This window comes from Nannobrachium achirus (genome assembly GCF_963921795.1).
Source record: "Nannobrachium achirus genome assembly, chromosome: 17".
In the NCBI taxonomy this organism is placed as follows: domain Eukaryota; kingdom Metazoa; phylum Chordata; class Actinopteri; order Myctophiformes; family Myctophidae; genus Nannobrachium; species Nannobrachium achirus.
In genome coordinates this window covers 38420783-38437599 of record NC_137824.1, presented here as the reverse complement: position 1 = coordinate 38437599, position 16817 = coordinate 38420783, and the positions used below count along the sequence as shown (strand labels likewise).

General features: G+C 43.2%; 3 protein-coding genes across 8 annotated transcripts in view; 1 reads left to right on the top strand and 2 right to left on the bottom strand.

Moving 5' to 3' along the window:
* Positions 1-1638: 1638 nt before the first annotated feature.
* LOC308302466 (stanniocalcin-like) lies at positions 1639-5422 on the top strand (the record flags this gene model as incomplete). The annotated part of the gene is made up of 5 exons (XM_080746721.1): positions 1639-1780; positions 2055-2197; positions 2618-2725; positions 3544-3647; positions 5122-5422. 5 exons carry the CDS (start codon positions 1639-1641, stop codon positions 5420-5422), a joined length of 798 nt encoding a protein of 265 aa, XP_080602847.1.
* A 3010-nt stretch (positions 5423-8432) lies between these two features.
* LOC308302464 (eukaryotic translation initiation factor 2 subunit 3-like) lies at positions 8433-9845 on the bottom strand (the record flags this gene model as incomplete). Its single annotated transcript, XM_080746719.1, has 1 exon — positions 8433-9845. One exon carries the CDS (start codon positions 9843-9845, stop codon positions 8433-8435), a length of 1413 nt encoding a protein of 470 aa, XP_080602845.1.
* A 2721-nt stretch (positions 9846-12566) lies between these two features.
* rapgef2b (Rap guanine nucleotide exchange factor 2b) overlaps positions 12567-16817 on the bottom strand; it is a 179759-nt gene continuing 175508 nt past the window's right edge. For all 6 annotated transcript variants that reach the window (XR_013962928.1, XR_013962929.1, XR_013962930.1 and 3 more), the window contains one exon: positions 12567-16167. Coding sequence is in view for 1 of the 6 variants with exons in the window: in XM_080746251.1 (XP_080602377.1) it covers positions 16142-16167 (26 nt within the window). In the remaining 5 variants the exon portion in view is untranslated. The remainder of the gene's footprint in view (positions 16168-16817) is intronic.

Sequence of the window (16817 nt, the reverse complement as noted above, 5' to 3'; positions counted from 1 at the left end):
TAGATAGATAGATAGATAGATAGATAGATAGATAGATAGATAGATAGAGAGAGATCCATCTAAACATATTCTTCAAACTTTCATATATTCTAGATACATTACTCATTCAGTGAAATATTCTAAACCTTTTTTTGTTAAATTTTTGTTTATGACATACAGCTCATGAATATCAAAAGTCCATATTTCAATATTACATGTGACAAGGCCACAAGGATTTATAATAGAGAAATGTCAACCTATACTGAAGTCAGAGTTTTAGTTTTTTTTGCATTCCTAAGCCAATACTTGATGATAGGCCTTTCATTTGCCAACAGAGTCCATTTTAATCGTTTTTGTAACCGCCCCGGAATGATTTTTTGAATGGCTGAGCACTAGACCTTATCCACGCAGTGTGATATTGTATGGTTATGCAAGGCTACAGAAAATGTGTTTCCAAAATCAAAATTAAAACGCATTTTGGTATACAAGTGAGTTTTTTAAATCAAAATTTCCCATCCACTGGGCCGAGCAAATAAGCGGTCTTATCGGCGGCTTCTCCCATTGCGTGCAGTGGGGCTTTTTGACTGTTGATTGGTGCACCGGTAAGATGGGTAAGCCTGAAACTCATCCAGCGAGAAAGGTTCTATGGTGCAAAATCTAAGCGCGATTAAAATGCATAACTTTTTTTAATCACGTTAATTTTCTGTAATTAATTAATCGAAATGAATCAGTTTGTCCCAGCACTAATATATATATATATATATATATATATATATATATATATATATATAAGATATTAAAAAATGTACTCAAGTACAGTACTTAATAAATTCACTTAGTTACTTTACACCACTGCCCTAGGTTGAGCCTATCAACTCTCACAGGGACATTTCCTTGTCATTGATCATTGTTTCTGCATGACTGAAGCTGCACTGGAGAAGACGGAAAAACGTGCCTTGAATCCCAATCACACGTCATGACGACGTAACAGGAAGAGGTCGTTTCCCATGTGACGGGAAGGCTTTCTATTTTTAGAGCTGAGAAAACGTTTAAAAAAAGTAGGAGCAAGAAAAAAAGAAAACCATTAGCCTGAGATGTACAAAACAAGTATCAAAGTTAGTGGTTACTAAAGTTACTTTTAAATAAATAATTCATTCATTCATTCATTCATTCATTCAGATGTGATTATATAAAATTACCCCCATTGATTCCAGATGGGGAACCATATGCATGGCACTGGATAGAGAAACCGTCTGGGTGAGTTTACTATTACCAATTCTTTTGTCTTCGGAATGCGACAAAAACCAAAATATTATTGAACTCAAGTCTCCATGGCATGAGTAATCAATAGAAAAAAAGTCATTTTGGGGGTGAACTACTCCTTTAACTTAATCATCTGGCAAACCCACAGTTTGAGAACCACGTACTAGATCATGCTGGCCTTGACAGCTATAGCCTTCCCTGCTTGATTGGATGTCTCCACAAACAGGGTCTGGTCTCACGCGGACTTCTGATTGGCTGTTCCTTCAGAGGGGTGTGGCTCACATCTCAGACATCTCCCTATAAACAGTAGCAGCAAGGCAATAGGCATCAAGACCAGAGCATCAAAGAAGGCACAGGGACAGTCGTCATCACACTGAACACACAGAGAGAGAAAATATGTTTGCTGCTAAACAACAACCGTCATGTGTGCTCTTCTCCTTGCTGCTGCTGCTGAGCATCACCAGCACCGCTGCAGGCTTCCAGCTGAGCCCCGAGGAGGGCGCCCCGCGCCGGGCACGATTCTCTGCCAACAGCCCTAGTGAGTATGGAAGGGGAGGGGGGAGAGAGATAGGGAGAGACTGACAGAGAAACCATCGAGTAGTAGTAAGAGATAGGATAATTTATATTTCCTTTTTTTGAAATTTCAGCCCCTGGCCTGCCTCTATAACATTCTCTGCACGTCCCTGTGTGTGTGTGTGTGTGTGTGTGTGTGTGTGTGTGTGTGTGTGTGTGTGTGTGTGTGTGTGTGTGTGTGTGTGTGTGTGTGTGTGTGTGTGTGTGTGCGTGCGTGTGTGTGTGCGTGTGCTGGTTAGATGATGTGGCCAAGTGTCTGAACGGAGCAGTAGCAGTGGGCTGTGGGGTGTTCGCCTGTCTGGAGAACTCTACCTGTGACACAGACGGCATGCATGACATCTGCCAGCTGTTCCTGCACACCGCTGCTACCTTCAACACTCAGGTCAGTCATCGCTTCGCACCGGGTTGTGAGCTTGTAGATCGGCTATTTTCAAATAGCCTAGGTATAAAATAAGGCTAAAGTGGTTATTTATAACATTAGAATGTATATCTGCAAAGTAACTAGTAGTAACTAAAGTTTTCAAATAAATGTAGTGGAGTAAAAGTACAATATTTGGATCCGAGATGTACTGTAGTGGAGTAGAAGTAAAAGTATTGGAAATTGGAAATAATAAGTAAAGTATAAATGCCTAAAAATTGTACTTAAGTACAGTGCTTAAGTAAATCTACTTAGTTACTTTACATCACTGGCAGTAACTATGCTGTGTGTGTGTGTGTGTGTGTGTGTGTGTGTGTGTGTGTGTGTGTGTGTGTGTGTGTGTGTGTGTGTGTGTGTGTGTGTGTGTGTGTGTTGTTCTTTCAGGGCAAGACATTTGTGAAGGAAAGCCTTCGTTGCATCGCGCAGGGAGTCACTCAGAAAGTGTTCCAGACCATCCGACGCTGTAACTTGTTCCAGACCATGATCGCTGAGGTACGCACGCAGGCACGCACGCACGCACGCACGCACACACACACACACACACAAAGCTTGATCTATATACTTCAATGAAGCAACAGACACATACCAACAGCAACAACCCTCTCTGTCAGGGACGTGCAGAGAATGTTAGAGGGGCAGGGGCTGAAAGGGCACTTTGGTGAAAATACAGAAAATAGACGATCTCCAAGCTCACAACGCGTCGCAGTGTGACGCGTTGTGAGCTTGGAGATCGACTATTTTTGGTGCGTTATGCCGCACTCAACTAAGTATAGTATACTGTAATCAACATTCAAGCCAATGCTGGAGATGTGATTCTTTCAACATGAAATGATGCATTCAAGTTCAGGAGAGTTCGGAAAAGGTAATTCTCTTGAATGCTGCGTTCAATGCGTTCAATGCCTGCTCTCTGTTCTGTGTCTAATCGCAGTGTTTCTCAACCAGTGTGCCGTGGACGAAAGGTGTGCCCTTTGAGATGCTTTGGTGTTCCCTTTGAAATTTGACAGTGAAGTCACAATTTAAGGACTTTTAAAACCTTTTTAATACCCAAGAAAGAAAAGAAGAAAGTCCATTACTGCATCAAAAGTAATCAACAAACTATATAAAAACTGGTAAAATGGCCAAATTGTAAAATAATATAAAAAAGAGGCAAACATTTGAAAATAGCCACACACACCGTATATCTAGGTGTGCCCTGGGATCTTTTGGCTATGAAAAGTGTTCCCTGGGACCTTTTGGCTATGAAGAGTGTGCCCTGGCAGAAAAAAGGTTGGGGAAACACTAGACTCTAACGTGCCTCTCCAACGGCGTAGGTCCAGGAGCAGTGTTACACCAGCCTGGACATCTGCACGGTGGCGCGCACCAACCCGGACGCCATCGGAGAGGTGCTACAGATCCCTGCACACTTCCCCAACAAGTGAGTACTGTAGAGCGCACATTTGAACGCACATTTTCCATTATTTTCCACTAATATATATACAGTATGTCACAGTGTTTTTGGGACCCAGTGGGGTTGAGACCAGGAGCGCTCGTTTTCTATTGACCATGACGGAGGCGTGCCGTGTCAGGCGACCTTGAGCCACGCGTCGAGCGTTTTGAATGTCGCATGAGCCGACTCAGCTCCGTTATAATGTGTAAACCAGGGGGACAGAATAGTAAATATAGTTGTGGCGACTGCTTCTGCAACCGACTGCCGCTCAAGGGGACTAGCTGCACCTAGCGCTCCTGGTCTCCATCTCCTTGGTCTCAAAAACACTAATTGCGACCAAAGGTCGCAGTTTACCATGAGAAATGTTGCAGCTTGTCTCCGTCTGTCCGGGGGTCTAGTACTTGTCTAGCCGTGTTTCCTTGGTTCCTTTTCCCTGGGTTTGCCAAGCACATCGCACTCTTTCCTAATGCGGTCTCCATTTAGTAAGGCACGGTGGCCCTCGCATTCTCTCTCCAGTGCGGCCTCCATTATTTTGACGTGAACTCCTATATTGCCTGGAAGACAGATATGCGCCATTAGTATTGCATTTCACTACATTAAATGTGGGAGAAGAAAGAACATGTGGATTGTATTGTTCTCTTACCGCCATCAGCCCGTCCGCCAACATAGTGAGTCAGTGAGTTCTGGAGCAGAGGAGGCTCTTGTATTTGGGAGCAGGACCCAGCCCAGCTCAACGCAGGTGTGCTCAGATTAGGCTGATTGAATAGGTAACTCGACAGGTACCGCCCCTCTATTACCTGGCCCAGGGGCGGTGTGTTGTCTATCACAGCCAACTCTGCTCCTCTTCCACTGACACAGCATGTTGTAGGGCTTAGCTGTGTGGCGGTTGCCTAGCGACACTCCACAATATATATATGTCACAGTTTATTTGCGTCTCAGAGAATTAGAGAAACAGAGCGCTTGCCGTGCCGCACAGGGCGGAACAAGCGGTCGCCACAACAACGTCCTCCAGGCGGAGCCACTCGATTGTCCACGACATTGCAAGCGGCGCGAAGGCCAGCGGACCTTGGTCCTGCTCTTCGCCCCCGAGCGCCGCAGGCGCGAGTGGCCGCGAAGAGCCTGGCCAGGGCCGTTACGAAGCCGTGGTGAATGCAATCGTTATATTTATGCCCAGGCCGTAAGGCCTGGGCAAGCCCACGATAAACGCCCTGTCCAAGTGACTACAATGGAGCTAATGGCTAAGCTAGGCTAGGCTAGGCTAGGCTAGGCTAGGCTAGGCTAGTAAATAAAGAAAGAGAGTCGCAAACGAGTGACGTCAGCGCCTTCACTATTGAATGGCTGCGTCGCCATCTGGTGGTGATTAGTGTGTGGTGAACTACAAAACGAGCGCTCTTACCACAGTCTCCCTGAGTTACCCAAAATGACTGTAACATATATATATAAAATATCTCTTATTGTCCAGGTATTACGGTACCCTTCTGCAGTCCCTGCTGTCATGTGACGAGCAGACCGTGTCGGCAGTGAGGGCAGGGCTTGTGTCCAGGCTGTCAGAGGACATGGAGAGCTTCGTCCTATTGGTCCAGAACAAGCCCTGCTCCGCCCCTGGTGTGGGCGGAGCCTCCCACAGCAGCCCCGCCTCCTGGAGGAACATGCCCGTCTTCAACATGCAGCCCGGCTTCCGGGGCCGCGACCCCACGCACCTGTTCGCCCGCAAGAGGTCCGTGAGCGACCACCAGCAGGACCAGTACACGGGAGAGAAATGAGAGAACGTAGTATAACAAAACAACAACACCGGAACGAACAAACGCCACACGTGCTTTCCTTTGTATTCACACTGACACACACACACACACACACACACACACACACACATACATACACACGCTTTAAAATGTTATGCGCTAAAAAAATACATGTGCACAAATGTAATGGATCCTTGCCGGTCCATTTGGTAAAGATTTTATATTTTATTATGTTTTGATTCGTACACTTTTTACACACATACACACATTGAACGTTAACACGGTCAAACTTGTTGAGTGTTCATTTCGGCCCGGAGAGAGTGTACTGTACAAATGTAACCCAATGTATGTATTGGGTTACATTTGGTAACATTTGTAAACTTTTTACACGTGCACACAATACGCTTTTAACAAATCGTTGAGTGTTCATTTACGAGCCTGGGAGAGAGCGTATAAATTTGGTTATTTATTTATTTTTACATTTGGTTACATTTGTACACTTTACGCGGTAAAACAACGTTGAGTGTTCATTTCAAGCAATGTTTTTAAAATGCTAAGAATTTCAAATGATGATTCTTGCACATAATTATTTGGGAACTATTACTTGATGAGGTGAACGTTTGGATTTTGGATTTGGATCATGTTTTTATGGCACAAGATCGATATATAGGCCATAAACCTTGACCTACCTGAAATTATTATTATTATTATCAAGGTTCACGTCATTTCAGTCAGTCTTTTAACCAGGTGATCTGAATGTTTTAATAAAGCCTGTTATGCTTTTTAATTCGATATATTTATTTTCTCATGTGATGCTAATGTAAAAGGCAGCCACACTGGTATTATGATTATGATTATTAGGATTATATAATGGATTCTTAATCTTGTGTGAGGTGAAAAGCCGATTCCTCGTGCTGGCCGTGAGGTGTCAAATATTTCTTATGATCACAAGATTGGTTGGCTTTAAGTGGTTGAAATTGTATTGATTGAATTTACTGCATTGTTTGAGAGCTGGTACTACAAGCATCATGCAAGGTCTTAAATGTTGAGATGGTTACTGGAGCTTGAGTCTGGTACTCTTGCTGCAAACCTTTTTAAATAAATGATATTATATGTTAATTTTGGCTGGTGTGATTTTCTATCTATCAATCTAACATAAGCAAATGTTCCTACTTATATTGATCCCAAACGACTGTCCATGGGTCTATTTGTAGAATTGCCCTCGTCGTCCACTTTCCCCAGCAGACCTCATAGCATAGTGAAGCCCGTAAGCATATTGCTACTTCAGATTTTGCTCTAAGATTACGCAAAGCGGTACACAGTATCCCTAAAGTCATGTCATCAACATGGATCGGTCCCATTTCCCATATTCCCTCCTGATTGGCTACGATTGCCTTCTAAAGTTTGTGTATGCGACCTGACGGTCGCTTATGATTAGGGAGTCTTACTGGTATTAGGCATCAGCGTAACTAGGTCTACACTGCGGCGAAATAACCAGGACTATTGCATAGAATGTAGTTCTACTATAAGTTACATACATTTCTGGACGTTCTCTTCCCTCTGTCAGAGACTTACCAGAGTATCTTGTTCGCTGTATGCTAAGTACTTTGCTTGTCATACAGTATATTGTATTTATTTGTAAATACATGTACAGACGTTTATTAGCTCACCTATTCTGTTATTTGTGTGTTTATGTTTGTCAGGCTGTTTAACCGCTCCAATACGTGACTTTGTGTGTATGACGAAGTGTTTTCCCCCATGGTATCAGATACTGATGTTGTAGGTTTTACAAGTGTCTTCCCATTACATCCTGTCATCAGTATTTGACCCTCCCATCTGACACCCCTGTGACATCATGCAAGACTATCATCATCAGCAATGCTCACTTAACAGTTTTTCTTTCTCTCTTTTTTTTCTTGTTTTTGTCCATGTATGTATTTATGTATATGTACAGTATATGTATGTATGTGTATTATATATATTTTCTCTGTATAGCTTATAACCACTTAATGTGCATTTATTTAAAAGAACAAAAATACCGGTGCGAAGGGAGCGGTGCAAACACGACACACGTTCTCTGTGACGTCAGTTACTTTATGCTTATGCTTAATGAAAATAAATAAAAAATATCACCTCTCAATTCACAGTAGATTTATTTTTATTATCTCTAGACCAGTGGCGTAGTCAGCGTGGAGGCAGACAGGCGGTCTCCGGGCAAATCTTGCTATTTCTACGCGTCATTAGTTCGCCTACGGGTTAGGGTTAGGTTTTAGGGTTAGGTTTAAGCATAGTGGTTAACATTCACCAGCATCAGCAGGTTAACATTCACCGCGTCGAACAAATGGAACGTCGTACAGTGGCAGTGGCTGGCATTTCGCCTCCCTGAATGCTCCCCTCCCATAGGGGGACTACCCCGTAGGTCGAACAGCGTCGGCAGGTTAGATAATCACCCGCGTCACGGTTACTGAGGTTATAGGTTTAGGGTTAGGCATAGTTTTACTGAGGTTAGGATTAGGGTTTGGGTTAGAGTTTGGTGGTCGATCCAAAGGGTGTTCGACCTAATGACATGTTACCCTGCTCTAGACCAGTGATCCTCTTTGGACATAATCGGACCAGCTTCTTCTTTTTCTGTTTCCCTGTTTACATCAAATAAAGGCTTAAAAAAAAGTGAATCGTTATCGTCATCGACTGCTCACATGAAGTTCGAGATTCAATCAAAGCCATTATTAACCCCCATCTTTCTTGAAAACCTATACATGCAGCCCTCCCATTGGCTAATCCCTCGAGACAGCCTCAGAGACGCTACGCTTCTCGCCCTTTCTTTGCGATGGCTCGCCAGATTGTCCATTGGCAGACACATGCTGTAACATGTCATAAACGGAACAATGCAGAAGAGGAATGAGAGGACGTGTAGGAGGCATTGTTGTATTTATTGAGATGACCCTCATCTTTTGTTTCCTCCCTTGACTCCTTTCGTCCTCCTTTTGCGAATGAAGAATGTGATGGGAGTGGCGTCTTGTCGATTGTCTCCTCAGTTGTTGTCCACTGTTGGTGTAATGGTCACGCCACTCCTGATCTGACCCCAGCCAATCAGACGCCAGTGTTTCTCCACACGACGACTCAGGGCGATCTTCTCACCAACCTCTGTGCAGACAGGGCTGGTCAGGACAATCTTGGCCAAGTCAGCCTTGGCGGCACCCACACGGCCTCCTGTGGACAACGAACCGATGTTCACCATCAGTGTCTCGTTTTTAACCAGCTTCTGGACCTTGGCAGCTTTCTTGTCTCCCTCCAGGCGGACTCCCAGGAGCCTCCTGAGGGTGTAGTAAGAGATCTCCAGCTCAGAGAAGATCTCCGGCAGTGCTCCGACAGCACCCAGCACCTGACCCACCATACGATCTGCTCTGCACAGCGTTGGGTCGATTTGAGTGCCCACACCGATAAGGCCCCCAGGCACAGCATACTGCAGGTCATTGCGCTCAGCGAACAAGGAGACGATCTTGGAGAAGATTGGCTTGCACATCAGCCGTCCATTCTGGTCTTTGGTCACGATGCCTGGACGCACCTCCACCTCCTGACCCAGCTTGAGCACACCCTTTATTATGCTGCCTCCGGCCACGCCGCCTTTCAGGGCATCTACCTCACAACCAGGCTTGTTCACGTCAAATGATCTGATAATGATGAGTCTGGGTTCCGAGATGAAGTCTCTGACTGGTACTGGGATCTTTTTGACGATGTACTCACACACCACGTCTATGTTGTACTTAAGCTGGGCTGAGAAGGGAATGATTGGGGCGCCTTCTGCCACCGTGCCCTTTATGAAGTTGAGGATCTGGGCGTGCTGCTCTTTGGCCTGGCTCTCTTTCACCAGGTCGATCTTGTTCTGCAGGATCAGAATGTGTTTGAGCTTCATGATCTCTATGGCTGCAAGATGCTCTTGTGTCTGAGGCTGCGGACATGACTCGTTGCCCGCAATAAGCAGGAGGGCTGCGTCCATGACGGCAGCTCCGTTCAACATTGTGGCCATCAAAATATCGTGACCTGGACAGTCCACGAATGAGACGTGTCTGACCAGTTTGAAGTTGCCCTTCGTCCCAGGGATGTCTGTGGGGAACTCGTCCGGAGTGCTGCTTCCACACGACCTGTAGCATTCTGGCCTTGGACAGTTGTCCAGCTTGTACACCTTGGAGTTGGCATATCCAAGCTTGATGGTAATGTTCCTTTCCAGCTCGTTCTTGAACCTGACAGTGTGCACACCAGAGACGGCCTTTACCACTGTGGACTTCCCATGGGCCACATGGCCAATGGTTCCAATATTGATAGTGGGCTGTCTGCTGATGACCTCAGGAGAGAGAGGGGTCAGTGTTGATACATTCAGGGCCTTTAAATCTTGTCTGAACAGATGAGGCTGCCCGAGTGTTGTTCCAGACTTGTTGCCCGCCATCTTGAAAGAAAACGGATTAAGGATCTTATGTTCTTCTGTCTCTCTCCGTCTCTCAGTCTCTGACTTTCACTGTCTCCTATTATTTCAGTTTTCTTCTGCCTTTCTCTCTCTTTCTGCGTTGATGTCTCCATGTTTCTAACACCTCTATCTTTAGTTGATCGCCATTGTTAAACAATTAAGTGAACTCCTTGATGAGAAAGTTTCATTTATGTACAATGCGTTGCAATCAGGCATAACCATATTTGGCTATGTGACATCACAGACATCCATATTTGGGCATAATTCAGTAGACAGTATTTCAGGGCCAGTCAGCCAGCACTGTGGCATCAGTGCTGTGACATCAATCATGGCCATATATGGGCATAAACCCATTGAGCTATAATCTGGGGGAGGCACAGAAAATCCCATCCCACTCATTAGTGTGGTTGCTATATAATATTTTGTTTTTTTCTAACCCTTTTCTGATTGGACAATATAATGTCCATAATTTCAGACAGGAGTGACATCACACTATGTAATATAAATGGCAAGACAGAATTAAGAACAGAACTTTCTAGTACAAACCCAAGAATTACAAGTTTGCAAATGGTTTCCCAGAAGAACAAATACATGAAAAGGTACAGGGCAAACAGGGCAAATATTAGTGCCAGGGAGAAAAACAAGTAAACATATTTTGCTTAAAGAAACATTATTTTTCCCCAGTGGATTCCTCACAACATTAAAGTTGCGAGGAAGAACTAAATTCTAAATTCTTTGCAATAGTCCTGGTCATTTCTCTGCAGTGTAGACCTAGTTACACTGATGTCAAATAAGTCTGATGATTTAAACCCAGAGGGGAAGATGTGAAGGAATGAAACCTTGACCAATGTGGGTTGGAGCTGATTAGAGGGGGTCTACTACCACCTACTGGTTGACAAGAGGTATAACAACTAGAAATATGCAATTGGAAATTGCACGTGTGGTTGCCTTGACTGTATTCTGCAGCAAGTTAACTGTCATGTGAAGCTCTACCAATACTCGAGCTAGCGCCACTCCTCAAATGTCTTTCCTTCAATTTCCAATAGCATCTGATTCACAAACAAGTTCATCTAGTGGTGAAAATAAGGTTTCCCCAGGACTACAGTGTGTTGCCATGTCGGGCAACCACACTAATAATAATATTAGGTTTTATTAATTTATTTCAAGGTCTGGCCTATCCATTGCTGTGCCATCGACTATTGTTGTCTAACAATAAACAAACATTAAATAAGAAAAATAAGTTTGCACATCAACAGTGAAGTGCTAGAGACCCCAAATCCAATAAACATAGCTTCCTTTTGATGAACAACACATCAGCATCCATTTAACAAAGTTAATGCTATAGCCTACCTTAATATTGGACTTCCCTCTTTCCTTTTCTGCCAATAACAACAATATTGTGAATGATTCATGTTGGATAATCTGATTATTCAGATTGATCAATCTGGAGCTGTGTTTTTCAAGTTTACACAAATTAAACCTAACCATAATTAATAGGTAGGCTACCTACCAGTAGGCCTAAAGCATTGGCAATAGGCTAGGCTACTATAAACCTTTTTCACAAAGACCCCTTTGACATAGGCCTAGGATAAATCAATGTTACCAATTAAGGTTCCATATCCATTCAGGTTTAGGTTAAACAGAGTCAGGGTGCTGCTATTGTGCATGTTCTCAGGCGCTCATGGGAGGCGCTCTAGTTGTGCTGCTACACTAATGGTATGGAAATGAAGTTGTTGCAAATGATTAACACCTGTGTTTACCCACCCACCCAATTATATTATTTCAATTATGGCTCATCATGGCTGCTATGAAAACGCTCAGTGCTTGCTCTTTGGCACTCATTACTTAACCAAACGCTTCCAGATCACATTTAATTAGCTGTTGTTTATGCAGACCTTTCCTTAGTGCTATCCTTCGCCCAATCATTCCAGTTGGGTGTAAGTTAGGCGGAGGATAGGCTACATGAAGAGTGGGTTGACGAGATGACAGTGTTACAAATTGTTAATCAGATTCAGAGTAGCCTCCCTAGTGCCCATGGTTGTCTTAAAAAGAGCATCTGATGCATCTTGCTTGGCACAAGAATGGATAGGGCCCTTGGTTTTGCTATTTTCCCCCTCCTTGTTTAACTGAAATTGTCCATGCCTAAACCCAGACTTTATAATTGGTGTGAAGCATTTTAATCCATCCAAGGGCCGACTACATCTCCTGACATAATGTACCTTCCTGACCATAACAAAGTCACATATATACTGTATGCATCGCATTTAAACAATGTTATTTAACTATCATCAATATTTAATATCAGTGGTCTTTTGTCAAGCGTGTGTTCTAAACAAAACACAGTTAACTCAGCCTTGATATTTCACATTACCAAATGTAACCAGACGTGCAAGGTAAAAAATACAACATTGCCTTTCTTTGACCCCTTCAGAATGAGACAACATAAGGAATCCTGACAAATTATACTCTGGGAAAATGTTCTTGTTTGACGGTACTGGCGGGCCGTTTATAATACAATTTAGGGATGAAGCTGCGAGCCGTATAAAATTCGTCCTCGGGCCGCAATTGACTCCCGGGCCTTACTTTGGACGCCCCTGTTCTAAATCTACACTTCCATAAGGCAACACTTTATTCATAGTCCAAGATAGTTCAACACAATCTTTACAGATCAAGTAAATAAAAGCAAGTGGGGACTTATGGACATTTTTTTTTATTAATTCTGACAGGGCTGTCAGATAGAAAAAGTATGAGTTACACATTTCAAGTTGCTTCCATAACTTGTGCAAACACTGAATGGTGTCTGAGTAGGACAACACAGATCTCTGAAAGGATGATGTCTGGAAAGAAAGAAAGAAAAAACAACAAAAGAAATAGCATTTAAACCTAGGTGTGGATTCTTTATGCAGAATTTATTGACGCCCCAGCTTATACAAACCGGGTGTTGTTGAGGCATAAAACAGTACATTTGAACAAAAATATAACCAATATTTACAATTATTGTATTAAAAATACAAAACAGAACAAGCGATTACGTACTCCGCCGATTGTCTTTTTAAAAGACATACAGGTCAAAGTCGCACAAAGAGAATGAGGGGAGAACATAGGAGGTCATCATCGTCACCAGCTACCAACATCACACCATACGCAGTAGGAGAACTACCCACTACACACACCATTATGCTTGGACAGTTTGTGCAGCCGCTTTTTTTGTTTTCTGAAAAGGAGCCGACCGGTAAGCATTATTACGTATTATTTCATGTTTTAACTAATAAAAAATAGCAGATATACACGCTCACAGTGCGGCACCGAGTGCCACAAGCTTATAGATCTGCCATTTTTGGAAAAATAGTGAAAATTCGAATTGTTTGACCTGATTCTGTAAGTGTCTTCTAAATCCTAAGGTCTTTTTGAAAAACAAATGTTTCTACGTCAGTGGTTCTCAAACTCTTTCATGTCAAGGACCCCTAGAATTATATGCATTTGGCCGCGGCACTCGGTGCCGCGCTGTGAGCTTGTATATCTGCTATTTTTCAATAGTTAAAGCATCAAATAATTCCAGGTCTACCGGTTAATGGCTTAATATGCACATGATTCTCAGAAGAAATCTGAATGGAAAAAGTGAACGATGCATGATTCACCAGTTGTTACAAATGTGTTATCGACAAACCATCTGCAGCCGTTACAAAAAAGGTACGACATAAAATAACAGAACAAAACAAACGATGCGTTACGGAACACAGTGGAAAAACACTGCACTCGTCTTTGATTTCATCAGTCTGTAGTTTGTGACTGCTGATCAATGTGATCAGCTCCGCTCTGAGAAAAGAAAAACTAAACAAAAAAGAACAAACAAATTACCAAAAAGTGATACTTTTCACAATTAGATTTTCTAAATCATTCTTATTGGCAGCCTTGAAAAAGTCAGTCTTTTTATTTAATATTCTAATTATTATTTATCAACTTCCCCACCGGAGTAAAAAAAAAAAAAAGAAAGTCCAACCTAGGACCATAACATCAAAGCTGATGAAAACCACGCTCTGTTTGAACTAGACTAATATTCAGCCTGCCAACAGGCCAAGATGTTCAGGCGTTAGTAACAGAGGATGAATCTGACACATTTTAATCTCCTCTTATCGTCTCAATCTCGAAATCGGCGGTGCGAAACCAGAGTCGGGTGTATGATTCTGTGACTTGCTTCTATAAAGTTCTGGGAATTCATGACTGTTTAAGTCATATAGGAAACAAGTTGATCAGCTGTTGGGTGTTTCGTAGATATCACATGGAAAAGACAGTACAAGATGAAATGTAAAGACTGGAGGCTTTTCCTGCAGTGCAGGTGACTGGCGATCAGTCACTTCTGTGCTTCTTCTCCCATCTACCTTCATTACAGTAAAAACGGAATGACAAAACGGGAAGCCATTACTGACTAGGGATGGGGCGATATAAAAATTTCATATCACGATTATTGTGACCAAAGAAAATGCGATTTACGATATCGCGATAATCAAAACATCCCCAACATCCATTATCCTGGGGCGGAACATTTCCCCAAAGAATAGCTGATCTACAAGCTTGCGACGCGTTGTGAGCTTGTAGATCGGCAATTTCTTGCCAAAGACATTTTGGTAGAGAGTGAATAAAAGACTGTATCAAGTACGTAAGTACGTTTTACCAATAGAGGGTTTAAATGGTACTGGATATGCAGCTCGGCAAATAAAAGGTGAATTGATCCCAGTGCATGACGGAGGACGATTTCATGATCAAGTTTCCACGATACGATTATCGTGAGTGTTTTTTTATCCCGATAAACGATAATATTGCTTATCGTCCCATCCCTATTGCTGACGTCTGATTTGCTGACAGACTCTGTGTGAGAAGAATCAGAACGAAGTGGACAAACCCCGTCTGTCAGAAGACACACATCATTGTTGTCGGGTGGAAAGCTTGTATGTCCAAAACTGTTCGTTTTGTATTCATCAATTTAAAAATAGTGAAAAAAATAGTGAAAATAGCTGATCTACGCCTCGCGCCGCGAGGCGTTGTGCGCTTGTAGATCTGCAAGTTTCACTAGTTTTGTGCGACAGTCTTGTATGATGAAGCTTTACGAAAAAACACACACGTTTAACTTGGGAGATACGAGGTTTCTGCCCGACAGTGACAACATGATAGAACTGCTTTTCAGGTCGATCGTTCAGACCAAATGGAACCACAAAGATCTGGAAACAGAAGATTGTGTTGAAAAGTCCCATTTCTAGAACTGAAGTTTGTTTATGCGTTAGGACATTGTGTGTGTGTGTGTGTGTGTGTGTGTGTGTGTGTGTGTGTGTGTGTGTGTAGTGGTAAATTGTTTATGGGTGAGTGAGATCAATTGTGTGAGTATATTGTGTGTGCGTGTGTGTGCTTTGCGTCATCGCCACAGGAGAATGTTTCACTTGTCAAAACTGGAGATAATACTGCTTTACAAAGTCAGAAAACACTCAACAATCAAGTGAGTCTGTTTTAGAGTTTGTTTCTCTTTTCACCCCTCTCTCCCAGAGTGCAATCATTAAACGAAACAAAACAAACCCTCCCAACAACCACAACAGCAACAAAAGAAAAAGGGTCTTGTGGGAAGTTGAAAATGAATAGTCAAGTTGACATCTCTTTCTCAGTTTTTCTCTCTGTCCCTTTCTTCTTTTTGTTCTTTTTTAAACCAGTCTGTTTGTTCCTTTCTCATAGAAATGAGGGGAAAAAATGAAAAAGTGCAGACAAAGATCAACACGTCATGATGTGTCGTAGAGTGAGTTTGGGGTATTCTTTGGGGTCAGGGTGGGGGTCTGGGCTGTTTCGAGTGTGTTGCCCTGTTTGCCATCAGCAATACCTATGTGGTTCTGTGTGTGTTTGTATGTTCACACGGCACAGCACTGGCCGAATCTGTTTTTCATGTCAGTTTATTATTCCAAAGTGCCAGGCATTTTGTCATCGTCCTTCGCTCCTCCTTTCCATCAATCCATCTCCTTTTTTCTTCACAGTATGTTAGTTTTTTCATTTTTTTGCATGCAGGGTCATTCGACCCCCATGGTGCTTTAAGGCAGGGAGGGTCGATGAACGGAGGAGGACTCAATCCACCAATCGGGAGAGAAGTTGGAGGAGGCAGGCACGTTAAACGTCAATAGACGATGAGTCTCTATTGGTCGATCCATCTGTCCGTCAGCCTCTTTGTGTCCCGCCCCTCCTCCCTCGTCCTCCAATGAGGGAGGACCTGGGAGTTCCTGCCGGAGGATAGTCCAGCTCGGCTGTCACACCGCGGAAACCTGTTCATCCTCTGTCAACAGAGAGAGAGAGAGAAAACATTCAGCGGTGCTCTTGAACAATGCCATCTTTGTTGCGAGTTCCAGACAGTTTGCTGGGATCACTCGCTCTTTAAAGTCATACAGACGTATCCAAGTTAGATTGTGTTTATTATTCAAACAGTGAAAAAGTCCTTGTAGACACTTTAACCACTTAAACTACAGTAGTTCTTAGTACTGTAGTTGCAATTGTACTCCGACTGCTCTCGTTTCCTTCTACGTCAAATCTCTTCACCAGAAATAGCAGATCTATAGATGCTCAAACGCGAGCTCAATCTGCTATATAATTATTAATTTTTTATATCCCATGATTTTTGTAACCCATTTTTTTCACCCGTGTCAATTGTCTAATGTGATCCTGGGCGCTACACTCCCTCTGCCAACCTGGGGAGAGCAACGGACTGACCTCATGCTTCCTTCTATGCATGAGGAGTCCAAGCCACTTCTTTTCACCTGACAGGGGGGAGTTTCCCCGCTTGGACGTAGCGTGTGAAAGTAACACGTTATTCCGACCAGTTCCTTTCCCCTCCATCAGGTGCCCCGGCTGGCCAGGGGGAGGCATATTATAGAGACCAGGATTACTGCATGTTTTTTTGTGAAAAAGAACAGCCCCCCAAGAACAGAG